The following is a 22,728-nucleotide window of genomic DNA, read 5'->3' on the forward strand; positions in this document are numbered from 1 at the left end:
GGGTAGATTTTGGGAGAGGGAGTCATTGCAGTGGGGAAGTAATTTGGGGTTAAATAGTGGGGGGATTATTGTAAGGGAACATTATTAGGGGTTACATATAGCACGGGGATCATTGCAAGGGGGAAATTACGAAGGATTAAGTTTGCGGGGATCGTTGGGAGGGGGGATCATAAGGATTAAATATTAAGGGGATCATTGCAACGGGAAAATCATTGGGGATTAAATATTGGGGGGATCACTGAGGATTGAATATTGGGGAATCATCGCAAGGGGGATCCTTGAGGATTAAATATTGGGGGTACTGTTGCAAGGGGGAAATATTTAAGGATTAAATCGCGTGGGATCATTAAGGATTAAATATTGGGGGACCATCAGAAGTGGGGGATCATGAGGGATTCAGTATTGGGTGGGACTATTGCAAGGGGGGTATAATGAGGATTAAATATTCGGGGGTCTGTTGCAAGGGGGGTATAATGAGGATTAAATATTGGGGGGTATAATGAGGATAAAATACTGGGGGGAACCGTCGCAAGGGAGGAATCAACAGGGGGGTGTGGGAGTGATGGTAGGGTTTCCTGCTCACGGCAGGGGGGTTGGAACTCGGTGATCTTTCAGGTCCCTTCCAACCTTCACGATTCTATGATTGCGAGGGGAAAAATGATGGGGCAGGGGGGAAGTCATTGCAGGGCGAGCATCGTGAAGGGTTAAATATTGAAGAGGTAATTTGGGGAGGGGGGAATCATTTCGGGGCGTGGGGGGGGGAAGGGAAGGGCGCAAATCATCAGGCGGAGAGGGGGCTGAGCCGCTCTTTTCTCTCCGCAGGCCGAAGGTACGGACGGCGGCGGAGGAGGAGGAGAAAAAGGAGGAGGAGGAGGAGGATGAAGCCGAGGAGCGCGGCGTGAGCGTGCGTTGGGCGGCGGGCCAGGGCTCGCACGCTCCAGCCCGGCTCGGCTCGGCCCCCCCAGCCCCCCCCGCAGCCCTCTGAAGTGAGGGTGGGTGTGCGGGGGGAGCAGCCGAGCTGGCGGCCGGCCCAGCCCCGGCTTCCCCGCCTCTATATAAACACACATTGACTTTCTTTTTTTTACTCAAACTGAGTTGAGAGGGGCTATACCCAGCAGCCCTGCCTCCCTCTTTTACAGAAGTCTGGTGAAAAGTCTGGGGCTAACAAATAACCGGCATACAGAGAGATATATATTTATAGAGATATATTTATATATATATATATAGATAGAGATATAAACCGATCCGTCTCGCTCCGTGTGTATAGATACATATATATAGCTATTTAATTCTTCCATCTCTCCAGGTCGCGGCTGAATTATTTTATGATTTTTTAAATATTTTTATTCTTTTTTTAAATCTCGCTCCTTTTTTTTTTTTTTTTTCCTTTTTTTTTTTTTCCCCTCCCTTTCATTTTTTCCCCCTTCTGGTGTGTGTGGCTTTGCCTTGAAAGCGAGGGAGAGCCAGAGCATCTGCATTTGGACTTTTGGGGGTCTTTTTAAATTTTTTTCTTTTTTCTTTTTCTTTTTCTTTTTTTTTTTTTCACTCGGGCTTTTTGCTTTTTCACTTTTGTCCTCGCATTTTTGGGCTGACTCGGTTGCCCCCCTCCTCTTCTTTTGGGGTGTCTTTTGCTATCTATTTTTTTTTTTTTTAACTTTTTCCCATTCCCCAACTCCCCTTATCTTTTTTGTGTCGCGCGTGGGGTTTTGGTGTCGTGAGGAGGGGGGGGGGATTTGGTGGTGGTTCTGTTGTGTGGTTTTGTTGGGTTTTTTTTCCGCCTGTGTCACTCTGTCAAGTTTATTCCAAACAAGAACAAAGTTTTCAGAGAGGGACAGAGGAGAAACTGCTTTTTTGGTCCCCCCTTTTTTAAAATTTACTTCCCCCTCCCCCCTTTTATTTTTTCCCCCCTGTTGTTTTCCTAACCTGCCCGAGCAGAGGGGGGCGAACCGAGCCCCCCACACACGCGCCCCGGGACCCCCCAGGCAGCTCCGCAATCGCCCTCTTTTCCTGCGTGCGTGTGTGGGTGCGAGTGTGGTGCCTGTCAAGGGGCTGTTTCTCTCCCCACCCTCCTCCTCCTCCTCCTTCCAAATATGCTTTTTGCAAGTTTTGATCTCGTCTCGGCACTGGCTACCCTCGCCGCGTGCTTGGTGTCACTGACTTTGCTGCTGGCCGTGTCCCAACAGCTGTGGCAGCTCCGCTGGGCTGCCACCCGCGACAAAACCTGCAAGCTACCAATCCCTAAAGGCTCTATGGGATTCCCTTTAATCGGAGAAACCTTCCACTGGCTCCTGCAGGTAAGGAGGATTCCCTTCCCTTCCCTCTCTGGAAGGTGGGCTGGAACCGCTTTCTATTTTTAATTTTTTTAGGATAGTGTTTAATGTTGTCGGTTGGGCCGGGGGGGGGTTTTGCCTTTTTCTTTTCTTTTTTTTTTTTTAATTTTCTTTTTCTTAATTTTTTTTCCCCCCCTTTTCCTTTCGATTGCATCATGCGGGTTCCCGGCGAGCTGGGGAGGTAGCTGGGGCCGGGGGGCTGGCGGTGGTTTTGGGGAAAGACAAAGCTTGTTTTTGGGGGAGGGGGGTGGAAGGAGAACTGAGGAAGCCCCGGAGCTGCCGCTTCCCCCCCGGCGGGGGCTACTTGGGGGGCCAGGCTGGAGGTGGGGGGGGGGAGAGGGGGGGAGAACTCGGGGTCTCCCCCGCGCTGCCAAAGACCTTCCTTTCTTCCCCCCCTCATCTTAAATCCTTTTTAAAAAAAGAAAAAAAATCAATACTACTAAAGGCGGGGGTGGGATCTAAGTCCCCAGCGAGTGTGGATGTCGCCGGGCACGGAGAGGGAGCTTCCCTGGGTAGTGTCCCCCCCCAACCAGCGTGCAGTGCCCCCTCCAGCCCCCAACCCTTGACTGTCTCCGGGGCTGTTCCCGTCAGGTTCGCAACCCACCCGGCTCGGGTCCGGTCATGGGGGAAGCCCGTGGAGATAATCGGTAGATTAACCCGGAATTAACCTCCCTAAATGCTGAGCAGCGGCGGGCGGAGCGGGATCCCCTCGGCCCGCGTTGCGGGAGGGTGACTGCCAAAAAAACAGAGGGGGGGGGGGGGTGTGGGGGTGGAATAACAAGAAAAAAAGAAGGGAGGAGACGGCCAAGGGGTGCCCCGCTGCGGGGGGAGCCGCGGGCCGGGCTGGGGGCACCCCGCGGGCTTGTAGCACCCCAGGAGGGAACCTCCGAGGCAAATTAGCCCCAGGGTTTCCCACCTCCCCCCCCCCCTTCCCGCGCTCCTCCCAGGGCCAAATAAAAAAAAAAAAAAAATCATCATCATCATAATAATAAGCAAATGGGAGGCTGGTGAGGATGCTCCAGCCAGCTAAGGTCGCGTTTCATTGACGGGACCGCCGAGGGGACGGTCGGCAGAGCCCGCGGCGGGGCAGGGCAGCCCGGGCTCGGCTGCGAGGGTTGCGGTGTCCCCCGGTGTCCCCCGGTCCCGACCCCGCCAGCGGGGAAGCCCCGAGGTGGGAGCCCGGCGCGGCGGCCCCGTTCCCCTCCCCGCCAGCGGCGCCGAAAGGGTTAACCGCACGCTCTCAATAGGGCTTTATTTTTTAAAGAAATTTATCAGATTTTTTACAGGGGGACCAGAAAAGGGTTCTCGCTTTTCCACAGGCTCCGTCCAAACAGAGTCCAGGGCTAAAAATACAAAATTTTGTATAAATTGGACTCCATTCGAAACTTCTCCCACATAAAGGTCCTCTTTGTGCTGCCCTGGAAATGGTGTACAAATAACTCTTTATTAATGCCACAAAAAGGACTTTAATTATATTTACGCAGATCAAGAAACAGGGTCACCTGAACATCTGAAATTCACAACCGCGCTTTTGTTTCAAAATAAACACACGCACTCCCAGCCCAGCGCCAGGGCTCGCGGCTCTTCTCCCTGCTCGGGATGGGGTTATTTTCTGGGGGGGCATCCCCCTCTTTCCCTGCGGCTCCATCCGCCTCTTTGCCGACAAAAGCCCCTGGAGCATGTGGGAAAGTTATTAAACCTTCTCCAGTCTGGAGATTTACTTAGTTAAATCGGAGCCTTTCGAGTAAATTCAGCCTGAGCGGAAAAAAAAAAAAAAAAAAAGAAAAGAAAAGAAAGAGGTTGAAAAGTGCCAGGGGAGGTAAAGGTAGAAGTAAAAGGAAAGGAGGAGGGAAGGGGGGGCCGGAGGGCTCCGACCCCCGCCGGGGCTGCGAGAGGAGCGGGCAGCGCCGTGCGCCCCGTCGGAGGGAGGCGGGTTGTGCGCGGGGGGATGTCTGGGTTACCTCGATATCCCCCGTTTCTTCCAACCCCTCCCCCCCCAACCCAGCCGGGTGGCCCCCAAACCTGCAAGAGCAACCCTCCCCCCATCGCCCCAGCTGCGCCTTGGGGATCCCCGCGCTTGGTTGCGCGGGCGCGGAGAGGCCCCGTGCGGTAACAGATTCCCAACCCCTCTCCCCCGTTTTTCCCCCCCTTCCCTTCCTTGCATCCCCCCCCCCGCAGGGCTCCTGCTTCCAATCTTCTCGGCGGGAGAAATACGGGAACGTTTTCAAGACGCACTTGCTGGGGCGGCCGCTGGTGCGGGTGACGGGGGCGGAGAACGTGCGGAAGATCCTGATGGGGGAACATCACCTGGTGAGCACGGAGTGGCCGCGCAGCACCCGCATGCTGCTGGGGCCCAACACGGTGGCCAACTCCATCGGCGACATCCACCGCCACAAGAGGAAGGTGAGAAGGGGACGGGGACACGCGTGGGTGCGCGGCTGGGGCTGGGGCGCCCGAACTTCTTCCCTTGTTCCCCGCTCGCCCTCCTCCCCTTGTCGCCCTCCTCTTCCTCTCCGCTCCTTGTCTCCTTCCTCTTCTTGTCTCCTTCCTCTTCGTCTCTTCCCCTTGTCCCCTGCCTTTTCTTGTCCCCTTTCCTCTCCTTGTCGCTTTCCTCTCCTCGTCCCCTTCCTCCCCTCATCCCCTTCCTCCCCTCGTCTCCTTCCTCCCCTGGTCCCCTTCCTCTCCTTGTCTCCCTCCTCTTCGTCTCCGCCCCTTGTCCCTTTCCTCTCCTTGTCGCCCTCCTCTCCTTTCTCCCTCCTCTCCCCATCTCACTCCTCTCCTTCTTCCCCTCGGACCCTTCGTGCGTGGGGGGGTCCCGCGTGGGTGCCCCCCTCTCTTTGTCCCCGCTCCCTGCGTTTGAGGAATTTAGAAGGGCGAGACGCTGAGCGCGGGGGGGAGGCGAGACATGCCGATCGCTGCTGCAGAGGGCGGTGTTGCCCTCTCCGTCCCCCCCGGCCCCCCAAAGCGGTGGCAGGCGGGGTGTGGGGTGGCTGGCGAGAGCTGAGGGGCGAGCGTGGTCATGGTGGACTCTTAAAAGAGCGATGTGGCCGGTGGGCACCGGGGTGGGGAGGGGGAGAGGGGGGCGGGTAGCGGCGGCACAGCACGACGTGAGGAGGCAACGAGTTGGGCCCCCCTCCCCATTTCCAGGCTCCGGCAGCAGGGGGGTGTTGCAGGGAGATCCCGCAGGATGTGTGTTTGTTGGGGCAGGGGGGGTGGGTCTCAAAGTGCTGAACGTTGCAGTGGATTTCGGGGAAATTGGGGTGCTAATGGGGCTCCAGGGATGAAGCATGAGGTTGAGTTGTGCTGGGCTAGGTAGGGGAAGGGCTCGGACCCTCCTGGGGTCTTGCCTTGCTTTGCCCCCTCAGTGGTCCTGGGGGTGAGACCCTCCGTACAAGTCCTAAGGCAGGGGGGTGGTGCAGGGCAGCCTGGTTTAGGGGACGTTGAGCTGAAGCAGATGCAAGGGACTGGCCTCGTGTCCCCACGTTAGCAAAGGTGGTGGCAACGGTGACAGCCCGCGCGGGCTGGCGTAGTGACCTGGGTGATGGTGACAGACTCTTAGCCAGCTGTTTTGGGGCAGGCAGTGGATTTGGGGGTGGAGGTGACATCCCTGTCCCCTCTGTGGCACTGAGGTGCGGTTGCTGGCAGAGGGAGCTGCCCCCCAGCGCCAAGGGGCTGTCCCAGTCTCTGCCCCGAGGCAAGGTCTGCTCTCCTCTCTCCGCTCCAGCAGGATTTCCTCTTTTTGGCATAGATACTTCTATAAAATCCCCACCAAACCAAATCGCTCCATCTTTTCTCCTGGGGGAGAAAGAAGAGAAAACAAACATCCCATGACACCCATTAGTCACATTTCTTAATGCGTTGGCAGCTGGGACTGGAGTGATCCCACAAGAAACACCATGTCAGTCCCCACCCCAGACCCAACCAAACTCAGCATTTGCAGCAACACCACCATTTGCTGGGGCTACTTCTATTTTCTTGCCTTAAGGAGAGTGATGTTTTTCCCAACCTTGCTGTCAGGGAGAAAGGGGGATAGTTCGTGGGGCTCCCTCCAGCACAGCATAGTTTGCAGAAACAGGGAGCGATGCAACTTCTTCCTTTGGCTCCTATTTATTTCATATTGAGGGAGGGTCAAGCAGCTTCAGGTGGTGATTTGAAGGTGCCTCTCTGCTCCTTCACTGCTTCTTTTATCTACTGCCTGGCAAGATAATTTTTTGCTACTGAAAGGAGGTAGCTGAAGGCCTTTGGTTGCAAACGCCTTAATAAAACCGCGGAATTTAGACCTCAGGAGCAGATGCGAAGGGAGGCCAGGAGAGCGTGGGTTATGGGAATGGGGTCATGGAAAAGGGAGGCCTGACCTCTGTGGTATCCTGATGGACTTGTAATTTGTACCACAGCGCAGATGGGGAGTGCCAGCACCAGCAAGGAGCAATGCCAGCAGCATAGAAAGGGGAGAGACTTTCTCCCTCTATATTTATACCTGATGTTCTCACTTTTGTGTTTTAACCAAGTGGGAAATATATTTCCCACCCTGAACTGTGAATCCAAATGCTTTTAGATTTTTTTCTGAGCCTGAAGTCTGGCCAGGATCTCCATTCTCCTTCTCAAAACCCTTTTGCTTTCCTGATTTTTTGGCATCGTGCACAATCCCAAGCTGGCAAGGATCCTAATTCCTCCTTAAGGGATGGCTAAAGCCTCCTGAGAACAGGTACTCTGGCAAAACACTGTCCCAGGATGACCCTCACAGCCCTGCCTGCTCCTGCTTGCATACCTGCTCTCTGTTTTGAGCTCTGATGTCCTTGAGGGCAAACGCTTTCCCGCTATCAGCGGGACTGGGGATGTAAAAGTAGCTAATTCTTTTTCAAGCCTTCACTTCAAGTGGCCTTGGGTCAGGTACGTGGGGCCCAGCTAATTCCCTTCCCTTGGAAAACCAGAGGTTATTCTGATTCTTTCTCTTGGTCTCCTGTTAGTTACTGTCTTCATGGAGGTGAGCATCTCATGCATCATGCACCCGTGGGTGCACCCTGTGCTTCTCAGCCTCTCAAATCTCCTTCTCCCCTATGCCAGCCATCCCTTGCCCTGGACCCAGTGAGATAAGGTGAACCTGCTTCTAACAGGAAGAAAATAGATCTTTTTGTTCTCGGTGAGATTGTGATGACCAGATTAAAGCTTTTTCCAGGCCAGGTGCCTTCTGCTGGCAGGAATTGTCGGCGTCTTTTGAGCTCATTAATCCTGAGCTTTAGTTGCTGTGAAGCAACATTGACTTTTAACTCTCTCCAGCCTGCTCCTGAGACTGTGAGAGGTCTGAGGTGGAAGCACTAGACCTAAGGTTTAAACTTGCTTTTTCTCAGTAGTTCTTCTCTTAGGTACCCAGTCCATCCCTTTCTCTTGACCCTCTGGGATACTGAGCAAAGAACCTGTTGGTAGAAGATTGTCTTCTTCACAAACTTCACCAGCTTTCACAGTAAGGATGCTCATCTTAACAGAAACGTTAAAAGAACAGGAGCAGTCTGAGAGCACCATGGAAAAGAGCAGTAGTATTTCCTGGGAAACCTTTTAGGTTGTTGACAAGTTAGTTATTTTAAAGCATTGTGGGGCTTTCAGGAGCAGTAGGTCCATCCACCTCTCTAATTTGGTTTTCTACCCCATCTCTGAGCTTGAGCCTTCACCTGCTTTTAAGTGGTTTCTCTTTTCACTGCTCTTGCCAGAAGTTGTACCTGAGGTAATTTCTCGTGAGGCTGTTTGTGGTGTAGGGTGCTGGCCAACCTGAGGAAAGGTGGAGAGTGAAACCCCATCTGCTAACCCTCTGCTGTGACTCCAAACATTGGGGTCATCTCTAGCTCTGGTTTCACCAACCCTTACGTGGTCACCACCGGCAATAAGTCCTCATCATCTTTCTAAAAGTAGAGTTGCATTTCTTTGCAGCAGCAGTGAATCTTTTCTCATTCCCTGGCAATTGAGCTCTGGTCTCCTCTTGATGGGACAGATTGCAACTGAGATGTGAAGACAATTTCTAGCAAAGAGCTTTAAACCCCACATGTTCTTGCACGATGTTTCTGGTAGCTTGCCATAGACATTTGCTGTTTTGCTGGCCATGTGTTGTGAAGCTTTCCAAAGAGTTTTAGCTCTTCAGTGTAACTTCAAGATCAGCAAATTGCAGCTATCACTACTGGCTCTGCAGTAGGACACTTTGCCCACAATGGTGATGTGATCGGAGCCAGGTTGGACAACTTAGTCTCTGGAGCTCTTCTCTCAAGTCTGATGTTTTCCTATCTCAGCTTCTCTTCAGGATCTTGCACGGATTCTGTTTCCCCTTCCATAAAGCAGGTGAACATCCTCCCCTCCATCCCAGAGGCTTTAAGCCCATAGGTGCTGGACTCCGAGATGCATGTTGGAAAGGTGCTCAGGAGAGTGAAAAAGCCAGTAGCCATGGGAGCTTTCTGCCTTCCCATCCCATATTGATTACATCTCCCCTGCAGGAATCTGTCACAGTTCATATCAATTGGATAAAACTTCCCCTTTTTGGGAAATGAGCTCTCCAGTTATTCAAAGGGGGGGTTTTGTGCATAGGAAGTCAACTTTGCCCAGGGATGTGACAGCTTGTGGAGTGGGAACAGGGCTGGGAGCTGGGCTTGCCCACATCAGGGCTATCACTTTATTGCAGATGTCATCAGCCTTGGCTCTGTCCTTGGCCTGAGATGAAGCTGGTCGATAAGAACAGTTTACAAGCAGTAAACAAAAGCAACACAAAACTCCTCAACCTCCCTCCTGAGATAAATATCTAGTGGGAGGCTGTTACTGCTGTTGGGTCACCGAGTTTATGTTGATGTCAGAGAAGGACCTGGGCCATCTGTGCTGCAGTGAAGGCAGCTTGTTCCTCTGCAGTGGCATTTTGGTCTCAAAATCACCTTGCAGGTTACTGGCAGGAGCAAGCATGTTGCTCTCACATCTGGCAGAGCATGGGCATGTCTTTGCTCTGGCTTCTTGGTGGCAGATCTCTGCCTCTCTCCATCACATGAAGAATGCATGTTGTCCCCCAGGGTCTGACATGGCATGTCCCAATTGAGGGGAGAGCTCCTGCTGTCCTGCAGTAACTCACGGGGAAGGGGTGACAGGGGATGGTGCCAGGATGTCTGCAGTGCTGTCCCCATCCTGCTCTTATTTGGGTGGCACAGCCATGCTGACTGTATCATACCCTGTCCCAGCCTGGCTGTTCACTCAATCCTTTTCCCATCTCACCCTAGATCTTGCAGGGGGAGGGACGTTATACAAAGGCATGTAGCAATGGGATAAGGGGTAATGGCTTTAAATTGGAAGAGGGGAGATATAGCTGAGATATTAGGAAGAAATTCTTTCCTGTAAAGGTGGTGAGACCCTGGCCCAGGTTGCCCAGGGAAGCTGTGGCTGCCCCATCCCTGGAAGTGCTCAAGGACAAGTTGAATGGGTCTTGAAGCAACTTGGTCTGGTGGGAGGTGTCCCTGCCCATGCAGGGGGCTTGGAACTAGATGATCTAGAACTAGATGATCTTCCAACCCAAACCGTTCTATGATGCTGTGATTCCCATTCCTACCTGTGAGCTCCCATTTATACCTATGAAAGCCCAGTGAGATCAGCGCACTCCCTCCAGATCTGCCACATCTCTCTTTTGGAAATGTCAGTCCCTGGGGCTGTATGAGCTGCAATGAAGGCAAAGCAAATGTGCTGTTAGGCACAGCGGTAGCGTGGGCTCTGGTTTTCTGGGATGAAAGGCCAGCTGGAAGTTGAAGTTCAGCAGAGAAGGAGGCACTTCTGTACCAGCAAGGGACCCCATCATCTCAGCAGAGAAGGAAATGGGAGCTGGAAATGGCCAGGACACGTGGCCCTTAGGTTTCAGGTCAACTCTGAGCAGCGCCCGAGGCCAGGAAGGAGTTGTCCTGTGCAGGGCATGCACTGCTGGCGTGGCTGGTGCACGGGGAAGGTGGGACTCAGACTTTCCTCTAGAAGCATCCAGCCTTGGCAGGAGAGTGCTGGACTCGCTGGGCTCGTGCTCCGTTCCAGCCTAGTAATCCCAAAATAGGCACAGCTGGCTTAAAAAAGGAAAAAGAAAGAATAAAATAAAAGCAGTCCGTGGGCTGGGTAGACATCCTAGACCCGGAGACTCGAGGAGGAAGCAGACAGTGGTGCAGAGAAACGGCCTGTTTTGTCTCACTGTCCAAAACTACATCATTCATTAACACACCACAATTAATGTTCTGCCTCGGAGGCATACAAGTGTTGAGCTTATTAGCACCAAGTAGAAAGGTCTGAGGCTTTAATATAGTTTGCAAGAGGATTAAGAACACAAAAGGGGCCATAAATTTACAGCCAAATATAAACCAGCTGCTGTGGGCTGGACTCGGGGTGGGGGGGGAAGGAGGGAGGGAAGGGGGAAGAGGGGCGGGAGGAGGAGGAAGGAGGGATGGGAGGGGGCAGGAACATACCTTTCGCCCTCCAAAAATCCTGACTCAAGTTTATTTAGAGGGGTGCTTTTTTCGGGATTGTTTTTTGGGTTGTTTTGTTTGTCTTTTTTTTTTTTTTAATTTTTTTTTTTTTTAATTTAACATTTCCACCCCAACCTGCCGCCTTCCTCCGAGTGATTTTTAAATCCCACGGTGGAGAAGAAGCCACCCCCTTCCATCCGAGCCCCTCCCCTCCCCCAGATCGTCTGGGTCAGCTCAAGGGGGCTGGATTCCAGCTGCCACCCGCTTGCCTGGCTCCAGCCTTTTCTTGGCATGTCCACGTGGAGCTGCTGCCCCGGGGAGGTTTAACCCGTGGGCAAAAACCACTGGAGCTGGAGAAAAGGCTTCCATTGATGGAGCAGGGCTCCCGCTCGTGGTTTTGGGGAAGAATTTGTCAGCTAGGTTGGCTCGTTGACTTTAGACCAAGTAGTGCTGTCACCTACTGGGGTGTAAATCCAGAGTAATTCCCGTGGATTAAAAAAAAAAAAAAGAAGAAGAAAAAAAGAAAAAAATTTAAAAAGAGAAAGCAAAGAGCATGAGCTCCTGGCTGAAAGACAAATTTCCTGCATTTTCATAGCACCTTCCACCCTAAAATGCTCTGAGGAGCTGTGCAAAGTTGGAGTGTGGTTGCAGCCCAGGAGCTGTATGGATCCCCCGTGAGCTGAACCTATTTAACATGGACTGCTCTACCTTTCTGTGGCATCTGGAATGGAGGCTGCTGGATGTCCTGGGGCATGGAGAAGATAAAGCTCCTCCCTGGACTGCAGTGTTCTGTGTCAGGTGGAACTACAGGGTGTAGCCTATAGGTCTGTGTGGGTCCATGCTTCACGTTAGAGTGGGAGTGGGGGATGCCAGGAGCTAATCACAGAGTTGGAAGAGAGCTTTTCAGACTCAGGGTCTGGCCTGCGTTGTCTTTGTGTAGCTTTGGTTTTCTAACCCATAGAAGCTGTGGCTGCCCCATCCCTGGCAGTGTTGAAGGGCAGGTTGGATGGGGCAATCTGGGCTGGTGGGAGGTGTCCCTGCCCATGCAGGGGGCTAGATCTAGGTGATCTTGAAGGTCCCTTCCAACCTGAACCATTCCATGATTCTATGCTCCATCCTTCCATGTAGTTCAAGTAACCTGCTGAGTTGTGGTTTGTAATATCCCACTCATCCCTCTGGGGACAGAGTGCTGTGTTTCGGATTAATGATGCTCTCAGTTTCTTCTCAGGTGACACTTCTGCCACAAAAGAGATCTCTCTGTCACCCAGCTTGCTCTTAATCTTTCTTCTCCTTAACTTTATAGGGTGGCCTTGGGTCATCTTAGCCCTTGCCCTCTCCTCCCTGTGCCTAGTTTAAAGCTCAGAAGAGGCCTCTGATAGTCGGGTGGAACTCGTGTTTGGGAGTAGGGACATCTGCACCATCCAGGGTGTGTTCTTCCCTGTATGCAGAGGTCTTACAGGACCTTCCTCAGGGTTTTCGTGGCAGAGCTGCTGGAGGAAGCACTTTTCCAAGGACCTTCCCCTATTTCTGCCAAGAGACAGCTCCTGCTCAGAAAGGTGAATCGATTTCACCTGTGGGATGGAGCAGGCTGCATCATGGGGTGAGGGTCTCCCTCTCATCCCCTGTATGAGTGTGGGTGTCCCTCATGCTTTGCTCCACACGCAGCCCCTGGAGCCCTTGGCAGGGCTGAGGTGTAAGAGCTCTCAAGGCTGGTTTCTTTGCCAAGTCTGGTTTTATCTCTAGGAGAGTCCATGCCCTGGGTTACTTAAACGCCAGAGGTTCCTTCCCTTTAGTCTCCCTTCTGTGCTCCAGGGAGATGCAAGGAGGTCAGCAAAAAGGGGACGTTTCTCCTAATATTTCTCCACCACTGGCTCTGCAATGGCAGGCAGGCACTGTCCCTGCTGCCTGGGCAAGCTGCTCTCCTCCTCTTTAGGTCTGGGTAAACTCTCATCTCCATATTGCAGGTCTGGGATTAACATGTGGTCCAAAACTGAATGGGATAGCTCATCCCAGCTCTACCTGACCATCTGACATTGGTGAAAGGCAGCGTGTTCTTGCCTGGCTTGACTTCTTCTTGGCCAGCTGATTCCACATTTCTAATCCCTTCTGGCTGGACACAGCTCCCATTTCTTTGCCACATTACCAATTGAAGTGTTATCTTCTTTCTCTTTCCCTCCTTGCATTTGATTCCCTCCTTGAAGAGCAGTGACAAGTAAGGTAAATTTTGCTGTCCTCAAACGCACTGGTACCTCATGAATAAATGGGAAGGGCACTTGGGGCAGCATTTCAGGGGTGGTGTAAGCACAGAGATGCTGAAGAACAAGAGAGCAAGAGGAAATTACCTCAAGTTGAGCCAGAGAAGGTTTAAATTGCATCTTGGGAACAACTTCTTCATGGAAAGGGTTGTCAGGCCCTGGCCCAGGCTGCCCAGGGCAGGGGTGGAGTCCCCATCCCTGGAGGGGTTTCCAAGCCCTGTAGATGTGGTGCTGAGGGACATGGGGCAGTGGTGGCCTTGGCAGGGCTGGGTTAACAGTTGGACTTGATGATCTGAAAGGTCTTTTCCAACCAAAACAATATGGTGATTTGATGATTCTATGAACCATGGCATGTTTAGGTATGCCCATAAAGAGGGCAGAGAAGCCTAAATTGCTGAGTGTAGCTGGTTGTATTTTGCTGGTGCTGGCTTTGGTTTATTTTCAGACCCAAGGCATTTTTGCAGAAGGGAGTGATGAGAGAGATGTACATTGTCCTGCTTGTTCCCTGCTCTCACCCACAGCCTCTGCGTCACATCCCCTTTGACCTGATGCCTGTTAAATGGCTTTGGATTGAAAGTAAAGTCTCCCATGCCATGTGGAGGGTTTGCAGGAGGGCTGCCCCCCCAAGACACCCATGGTCCTCACCTTCACCCTGTGTGCAGCACTTTGCTTTCATGGGCAAACCCAACATTGATCATTTTGCGTGGTTGGGAGCTGAAACTCTTGGCTTTTCCCTCACAATAGGCCTGGATTCCTTCAGTGATGGAGCACCTTGGAGAGGTCCATGTGCTCTGTTTTCCAGTTTCAGCACAGGGAGAAGAGGCATCAGCTCTTTGCTATGTGCCCATGAAAGGCAAAGCCCTTTAAAAATAGAGGGCAGGTTGTCAGGGAAGCAGTGGGCTTTTGTGGAGGTCCTCTCCTCTTTGCAGTGCCTTCCATAGTCTTCACAAATGTTTTTTTTTCCCTGTGCTTTCCCTGTGCTTGTGCTCCTGATGCCAGGGCAGCCTCTTGCCCATGACCCTTCTCATCCCTCTCCAAAACCAGCAGGGTTTACAAGCCTTCTGGAGCAGGGCAGTGGGCTCCATGTCTGGCAGCCCCACGTCTGATGGCGGCGAGAGGCAGACATCCATTATAACGTGGTGACAGGACAGGGCTGGGACAAACACTGCCTGGTGTTTTGAAACGTAGGAAGAAATAGAATGTCTCCAGGTTGAGACACTGCTTTGGATGCTTCCTGACATGTTCTGTCAGCCAGGCCGCCGGCGGGTGCCAAACTGGTTAGTGAAAACATCTCCATGTTAATCGTGCCTTCATTTGGTTGGGCCAGCAGCTCTGGCTGGAGTGGGTGGAATGAGATGCAGGTGTCTGATCCCAAAGCATAAGTTTTCCTCCTGAAGAGGTGGCAGGAGAAGCTCCATTCCCATGCTGATGTGCTGGGTGGGAGCAGGAGAGTCTCTGGTCAGCAAAAGGCAGGGGCTGAAGCTGGTATTTGGGGCTGAAGCTGGTATTTGGCGTGGGGAAACTTGGCCAGGACCAAGGAAGGGTGACACCATTAAAAACATGATCCCTGGTAACTCCTTCCCACCACATGAAGCCCTTGGTCCACATGAAATCCCTCTGGGTTGAAGTTCAGGGCTCTTCACTTGATCGTCCTCTCCTCTTTGGTATGGTTTAAGGACAGGGCTGAGGTATTCTCCAGCCAGGACTGGAGGTAGTTTGCTGTCAGATGGAGCTGTACCTCTCCGGGAGATCCCAGAGCTGAGAGTCTGGGAGGAAATTTTCTGCCTTAGGAAAACCATAAATCTTTAAATATCCTGTTTCCACTACGAGACGTATTCGGAAGTTTCCAGCGGGGCTCGCTGGGTGGTGGTGTCTTCCTTGGCACAGGGTGAACACGTGTGTGGGTCTGAATGAATGCCCCTGGACGGAGCAAATCCCCAGACTCGGTTCTTTTGGGGCATATTAAAATATGAAAAAGATTACCAGGCTTTTTCCAGTGTCCCCAGAACGCCCTGGCTCCTGTGCCCTGGCACTGCCGCTGAGGCCGCCCGGCCGGGATGTTGCATCTCAGTGTCAGCAGAGATGGGCATCCCCTTAGAGCTGAGTTGGATCCTTTGCAGTTCTGGAGCAACTTTGGGGTGTTTTTTTTTCCTGTTTTGCCCCGATGCTCCTTGGCTGTGACTGGTCTTGCTGCAGGAGGGGCCGAGACGTTCGGCTCAACTTCACTAGAGGGCGCAGGAATTTTAGGCTTAGAAACCGAGGGAGATTTTGTCAGGGAAAGTTGGCTGCCTTCTCCTCCTTTTTAATCAACTGGAAAGATGCAGGGTTGAACTGGAGGTGACTGGAAGGGGATCCAGACTTGTGTCTGGCTGGGGAAGGATCCGCTGACATCTGGGATTAGGCAGCGTGGCCGGGACGGTGCAGTGAGCCCGGCCCCGTGGCCCGGGGCTGCAGGCTCTGGCAGATGTGGGCTGCAGCCCTTCTGGGGCTGGAGAAGCCTGAGAGCAAAAGGACAGCTACAAAAACGGGAAAAAAAAAGAATAAATAAATCAATAAATCCCCCCTTCCCTCACCTCCCCCCCCCCCGCCAGCCTCCCAGTGCTAAATGATCCTACTTTTTCAGGCTAAGCAGGTGGTTTTTAACCTCCATAGAGGCTCAGTCCATAGAGGTTCAGTCTTCTTTTCCTGAGGGACTCCTCCTCTGCACCTTGGCTGGGCATTGCTCCTTGGGATGGGCACTCTCCTCTTCAGGGTTTAGCTTGGTCTGAAGCACGTGGATCTGGCTGTGGGGTTTGTTCTCCGTAGTGCTGCAGCAATTTGGAACAGCAGGGCCAGGGGCATTTCTTGGGTTACTTTGCTTTTTGCAGGGTGCAGGGGGTCCCTGAGCCCTTTCTCTGGGGGAGATGTTAGGCAGAGCTGGGGGAGGATGAGGTGTGTTCCAAGGCTGGGAGCCCCAGGGGCCATCTCCATCGGGATGGTGGCTTCAAGCAGAGCTACAGCCTTGGTGATCTTATGCAGAGGCTGTCCCCTCACCAGCTCTGATTTCAGTTGGAGAAGCAGAGTCATGACAAGCGTTTGGGCAGAGCAAGGTGATTCACTGGGAGCCTCTGTCTTATCCCAAACTCCCCAATGTAGGTGAAAGGCAAATGCCAGTCAGATGGGTGTCCCTTCGCTGACCCCACTGAGGAGGTCCTGTCCCATCCCTGGTGGCTGCCAACTCTCCTTCAGCCCACACTGCATCAAAACCATGTCTTGCTCATGGCTACCAAGAACTGGCCCTTCCCCAGCTCCCTTCACCCCTTCCCTGGGCAGCCAAGGGACTTGGCTTTAGCCCCCCCCAGATTTTCTTTTCCAAGCAGCTGCTTTTTACTCCCTCAAACTGGCAGCCCTACCCTAGCATTGCTTCCCTTTCCAGGCTTAAAAAGACCTTGTGAAGTGCAGGGAGGCAGCAGAAAGCACCTTGTGCCCTCGCTGTCCCCTTGCCTCCCTGCTGTTCATTCATTCATTCCTCTGCTCCATTCATTCATGCCTAGGCTCTGTGGAGCCAGCCCAGGCTGCCTGTCTGTCTGCAGGCAGATCTCTCCCTTGGGCTGCTTGCGTTTTCTTTCCCATCCTTCCAACCATCCTGTGGAATTTGTTGGGATTTGTGTGGGGTATTTCCATGGGGAGCCTCCGAGCTCTGCCTGATCGTGTAACGTGTGATGAGTTCTACTCAGGGCTCAGCCCAAGCACGGGGGTTATGAAGCAGCTCTTGTCGAGCCTCCTGCCCGGGGCTGTGAGGGGACAGAAGTGTTATTTCACCAAACAAAATCCCGGTGAACGATGTGCATTAGCAATGAGGGGTCGCAGCCAGGAAAATATTGCCTTTCCCTTTGAGTGCTGACTGCGGAGGAAATTCTCACATTTACAGCTGCAGCAAGTCGGGCGCTCATGGAAAGAGGGGGCAGCTTTGATTTCTCTCCTCTTGTTGGTTTGATAACTTCGAAGCACCCCCCCGCCCCCCCAGCCATGCATTGAGCTCTCCCTGGGGAACTGGCCACCGGTGGAGGCTGCACGGACTTGCAGCTCCCTCCTTGGGTTTTGATTTGATTTTCCCAGGGGCCTGTGGCAGTGCGTGTGTGCCCTCCTGCCCTGTGTGTGTGTGTGTAGGTTAATAAAAAATAAACAGCACTTTTTTTCCCCCCTCCAGTGCACGCTGGGAGGGATGCGGCGCGGGATGCCGAATGAAAGCGTGTGCTTGTGGGCTGCGCCGGGGAGGGCTGAGGGGACATTCCTGGCATTGCTGAGCTCCTCGCGCAACGTGCAGGCCCTGGCCCAAATTGGAGTAAAGAGTCCTTAGCATCGGGGACCTGGGGAGGCCCAGCCCCACGCGCTGTTTACTCGCAGAGCTTCAATTGGTGCTGTCTGCTGACATCAGGGGTTTTTTGCCCCGCTTCCCAGGGAAATGAGCCGTGTGCTATCGCGGTCTCAGCGTGCGTGTGTGCCTCTCTTCCCTACTTGAACCCCTGCCTGAGTTCAGCCAGGTTTCACAGGGATCCTAAATCACAGAATCCTAGGGGTTGGAAGGGACGTGGAAAGCTCATCCAGTCCAGCCCCCCTGTCAGAGCAGGATCACCCAGAGCACATCACACAGGAACCTGTCCAGGTGGGTTTGGAATGTCTCCAGAGAAGGAGACTCCACAGCCTCTCTGGGCAGCCTGTCCCAGGGCTCTGGCACTCTCACAGGAAAGAAGTTCTTCCTGATATTCACATGGAACCTCCTGTGCTCCAGTTTGCACCCACTACCCCTTGTCCTGTCACTGAACATCACTGAACAAAGCCTGTCTCTGTCCTCCTGACACTCACCCTTAACATATTTGTAAAGAGTGATGAGGTCAAATTCCTCAAAATAATTGTTTCCCTTAATTTTGTTTTACATATATTACAAAAAAGGGTGGTTGATTGGTGGGTGAAACTGCCACAGCTTCGCATTGAGGAAAAAGCTTGAGTGTGTCTGTGTGCATGCACAACCATAATGCTAGACACTAGAGAATCCCTGGAAGAGATGTATTAACAGCATCCAAATCATGGGATGAATGTAAACAGGAGCCATGAGACTTGGAGCTGTGGGAAAGCCAGCTGCATCTGTCCCACCATGTGTGGGGTAAAGGGTTTTCTCTCACCTCTGGTTTGCACCATGCTGTTGCCTATTGTTTGTGATGGTTGTGGTGGGGAACAGCTTGTGGAGGACCTGTTGGCTGCTAGTTCTCCATCAACACTTTTTTGGCAGTTATTTTAGGACTTGGCGATTCTGGACGGTGAATTCTGGATTATTACAAGTCTTCTGCTCAACTCAGGAAACCTGTGATGACCGTTTTTGTGAAGAGTGGCTGGATATTGGAGAAGGCAACAGCCAGGTTTTGGGGCTGTCTAGAAATTTCTGCTCACTCTCTTTTGTAGGTTTTCTCCAAAATCTTCAGCCATGAGGCCCTGGAGAGTTATCTCCCCAAGATCCAGCTGGTGATCAAAGACACCCTTCGGGCCTGGAGCAGCAACCCTGAGTCCATCAATGTCTACCACGAGACCCAGAAGCTGACTTTCCGCATGGCCATCCGTGTCCTGCTGGGCTTCCGCATCCCTGATGAGGAGCTCAACCGCCTCTTCGAGGTCTACCAGCAGTTTGTGGAGAATGTCTTCTCCTTGCCCGTGGATCTGCCCTTCAGCGGCTACAGGAGGGTAAGAGATTTGGGCTGAGTTTCCCACCAGCCAATAACTCCAAATTATTTGGATTAAAGGGGCTGTGCTTACTACCCATCTCAAGAGGTTCTTGGCAGGATGACTTCTCACCCTCTGGCCTCTAGAAGCAGGTCCATTTTTGGGCTGCAAAGTCCTGTTTTGGTGAAATGGAGAGGGAGATCCATTCCTACATTTTTTGAGGGCCAGGGACTGTGTGGTTTGGTGTAAGGGAGAACTGCAGTCAGGGCTTGCCCAGATTTAAGGTGTAATTCTTCCTCCCATGTAACTGGTGGTTTTGCTGTATTTTTTTGTTTATTCCCTCCTGTCCCCACAGGTCAGTGGACCTTCTAATTCCATGAGCTGTTCTTTCTCTATGAATGATACAAACAAAAATCATAATTAAAAAAAATAGGCAAAAAATTTATATTTTTCATGGGTAATTTTGGTAACAGAATTATATATATTTTTTTGGGGGGTGGGGGGGTTGAAATCTATTTTTGTGACTCACAGCGAATTTTTTGGTTATCATTTGACTGTGTGACTGAGCCCAACTGTCTGCAGCCCCAGAGCACTTGCAGCAGCAGGTCAGCCTGGTGCAGCTGCACTCAGACAGGAATTGCTTTACTGAGACCAGGTGATGAAATTGCTTGGGAAGCCCATTACACTCCTGGGATGAGGATCCTTTTGGATCAATTGCCTTCCCTTTGAGGAACAATTTTCCCAGGGACTGCTGTACATCCCCAAGTGAGCTGGAGGCCTGTGAACTGGTGCGGTCCTGGGGCTCCCACATCAGATCTGTCATTTACACCTAGGTGTTGATTACTCTTGCCTGTGATCTCACCAACTCAAGGCTTGTTCCTCCTGCCCAAGGAACAACTTCAGCATCTTTATTTTTCTCTTTGAGCACCTGCGATTGCAGCTGTAGTGCTTAGAAATGTTGTCCTGAGCACGTCTCCAGCTCCTGGGGACCCTGGGCTGGGGATGATGGTCGTGTCCTGCATGGTCTGATGTCTTCTTGCTCCACACAGGGCATTCGGGCACGTGAGACTCTGCAAAAGGGGCTGGAAAAAGCCATCCAGGAGAAACTGCAGAACACACAGGGCAAGGACTACGCCGACGCCCTGGACATCCTGATAGAGAGCGGCAAAGAGCATGGCAAGGAGCTCACCATGCAGGAGCTGAAGGTAAAGATCTTCCTCATGGTCACTTGATGTTGCTGCGCAGGAGCTCCTCAAAGACCAAAGCATGAGCTGCTGTAAGGAGGATTTTTTGGGGGCAGACCTGAGATGATCAGTGAATGCTGAGGGACCACAATGTGCTGTTGCAGGTGAATCGTGGTGGATGATGGTGCCAACCAGCCAGCTGCTCTCCTATGAGCCATGTTTATTTGCAGATCACACTCAGCCTTTTCTAAAAAGCATTTCCAGGCAGTATCAAAAGACTGTACAAGTTTGCTAAAGTTTTCAGTCCTGACAGCTTCATCACCTGAGCCATCCAGTTTTATAGTGCCTCCTTTGCAGGGATTATGAGCCCTTGGCAGGTTGTTATCTGCACCAGGGGCATGGTATAACTTGTCCTTCATGTGCTATCAAGACCCAGCCCCAGGGTTTTTTTCTCCTGCCTATCTGGCCCTCAGAATCCTCCAAGGCTCAGTGGGAAGTTCCCCACGGTGGGTATGCAAGACCTGTGCCTGCACAAGTAGATACCTTGCAGTTGGACATGACCAGGCTGGAGAGCTGTTGGGGATAAAAATGCCCCATGGCAGCCTGTGTGTCGGTCCCTTGACGTGCCACAGTGGGTGGCTTGTCTGTCTGTCTTACCATGTCTTACCCTGGCTTTGCTCTTGCCTTTCAGGATGGGACCCTGGAGCTCATTTTTGCTGCCTATGCCACCACTGCCAGCGCCAGCACCTCCCTGATCATGCAGCTCCTCAAACACCCCCGGGTCCTGGAGAAGCTGCGGGAGGAGCTGCGCAGCAAGGGCATCCTCCACAACGGCTGCATCTGCGAGGGATCCCTCCGGCTCGACAACATCAACAGCCTCCACTACCTGGATTGTGTCATCAAGGAGGTGCTTCGCCTCTTCACCCCCATCTCCGGGGGGTACCGCACGGTGCTGCAAACCTTCGAGCTGGACGTGAGTGTTGTCATCTCTCCACGAGCTCCCCAAAACAGCCTTTTGCATGTGGTTGTAAAGCTTGCTCGAGCTGGGCTTAAGTGAGGCCTCAGGGAGGACAAATGAGGTCCTGCTGGTGTTGGGAGGTGGAATTGCTCTGGATTCAGGGGAGGGTGATGGGGTCTGGCCCATTGCAAGAAGGGATGCGCTCCAGCTGTCAAAGAGGAGACAGGTGTGATGCTTCACAGAGCAACTCGTGACAGTGTTTGATGCCAAAATCTGAACTGGGGCGTGACAAGGGAAAGCTTTACTGCAAAGGGCATCTCCAGCCTGCTGGGTGACAGGCGGATTACTCACTGCCATGGCTGGAATTTCCTACTGGCAAAACAAAACCTTGAGACATGTCTTGTCACTGTAAATCCTACCAGTGTAATGATTTGAGTCGGAAATCTTTGAAAGTGCTGAGGGGATGATAAATCTGCCCTGTTTCTCATTTCCTGGGCCCTGACATGTGCGTTGGGTGTGTGGGGCTGACAGGTGCCAGGGTGTGAGCAGAACCATGGGGTGCTCCAAGGAGGGCTGACTGATGCACGGGGCATGGCACAGGCATGAGAAGAGCTGCTTCCCTTTGAGCACCGTGGGGTTCCTGGTAGGAGACTCCTGCCAGCCACCCCAAAGCAAATAAATAGCAAGCATCATCCATCAGGTCCCTGGAATGGAGTCAGGAATAAACCCAGGATTCCAATCTCCCAGCCCTTTGTGCTGTGCTCTCTGGCTTTCTTTTAAACCTGTATCACTCTCAAACCCAAAGAAAACAGGAAGAAGCAGACCAAGTAAAACAGCTTTATCACGAGTTCTCCCGCTCCCTTTGCAGTAAGGTTGACTCTGTCTCTGGTTTTCTCTCCACCCCTTCCCTCTTCTCTGCAGGGTTTCCAAATCCCCAAAGGCTGGAGTGTGATGTACAGCATCCGAGACACCCACGACACCGCCCCGGTCTTCAAGGACGTGGATGTCTTTGACCCCGACCGCTTCGGGCAGGGGCGCAGCGAAGACAAGGACGGCAGGTTCCACTACCTCCCCTTCGGAGGAGGAGTACGGACCTGTCTGGGCAAACACCTGGCCAAGCTCTTCCTGAAGGCACTGGCCATCGAGTTGGCCAGCACCAGCCGCTTCGAGCTCGCCACCAGGACTTTCCCCAAAATCACCCTGGTGCCTGTGGTCCACCCAGTTGACGGACTGAAGGTCAAATTTTTCGGACTGGATTCCAACCAGAACGAGATCCTGACGGGGACAGACGCCATGCTGGGGGCGACAGTGTAAAGCCCACGGCCGGTGGCGTGAGGGATGGGCGGCCGGGGGATGGAGGGGTGGGGTGGGGACAAGGGGGACGAACAGGAGGGGAGGAGAGAGGGATGAGAAGCTTCTCCACGACACTCGCTTCACAGAACCTCCAGGTCAGGACTGCTTTCTCCACCGGTGAAGCTGCCAAAACAATTTTGCTCTTCCTGCGGGGCGCGGAGAAGGTTGGGGTGTCGTCGTGCGTCTCGTTTTGTTCGGGAAGAGGAAGAGTCACAACACCCGAGTCGAGCTGGGATGTCTGACCATACACAGTATCTAAATATTATAAATATATATATATAAATATCTATAAAACACTTCTGCTGCGAGGAGGAGCGCTGCAAAGGCCCGACTGCGGGAAAGGCTTTGAAGATCAGCCGGCGATCAGAGGTCTGGTGTCCCAGGGTGGCTCTTGGGTGGCCTCTGATCTCTTTTTTTTTTTTTTTTTTTTTTTTTTAAACAGTGTTTAATTAGCTGGTGATAACAGTGTTTTGTTTTGTTCACCTGTTTGACTGTGTT

The 22,728-nt window shown here is 52.6% G+C and overlaps 1 protein-coding gene across 1 annotated transcript; it reads left to right on the forward strand.

Annotated features, from left to right (window-relative positions):
- Positions 1–1,884: 1,884 nt before the first annotated feature.
- LOC127383808 (cytochrome P450 26B1) lies at positions 1,885–22,210 on the forward strand. The gene is made up of 6 exons (XM_051617351.1): positions 1,885–2,294; positions 4,509–4,733; positions 18,481–18,756; positions 19,785–19,940; positions 20,611–20,892; positions 21,799–22,210. Exons 1-6 carry the CDS (start codon positions 2,091–2,093, stop codon positions 22,189–22,191), a joined length of 1,536 nt encoding a protein of 511 aa, XP_051473311.1. The 5' UTR covers positions 1,885–2,090; the 3' UTR covers positions 22,192–22,210.
- The last annotated feature ends 518 nt before the right edge of the window (positions 22,211–22,728 follow it).

Source organism: Apus apus, chromosome 4 (genome assembly GCF_020740795.1).
Source record: "Apus apus isolate bApuApu2 chromosome 4, bApuApu2.pri.cur, whole genome shotgun sequence".
NCBI lineage: Eukaryota > Metazoa > Chordata > Aves > Apodiformes > Apodidae > Apus > Apus apus.

What these genes read in the sequence shown, in the direction of transcription:
- LOC127383808 (XM_051617351.1), top strand. Translation starts at nt 2,091, where the DNA reads ATGCTTTTTGCAAGTTTTGATCTCGTCTCGGCACTGGCTACCCTCGCC. An exon ending in TCCACCGCCACAAGAGGAAG is followed by an intron (nt 4,734 to 18,480) that starts GTGAGAAGGGGA and finishes TCTCTTTTGTAG; the next exon opens with GTTTTCTCCAAAATCTTCAG. An exon ending in CCTTCAGCGGCTACAGGAGG is followed by an intron (nt 18,757 to 19,784) that starts GTAAGAGATTTG and finishes TGCTCCACACAG; the next exon opens with GGCATTCGGGCACGTGAGAC.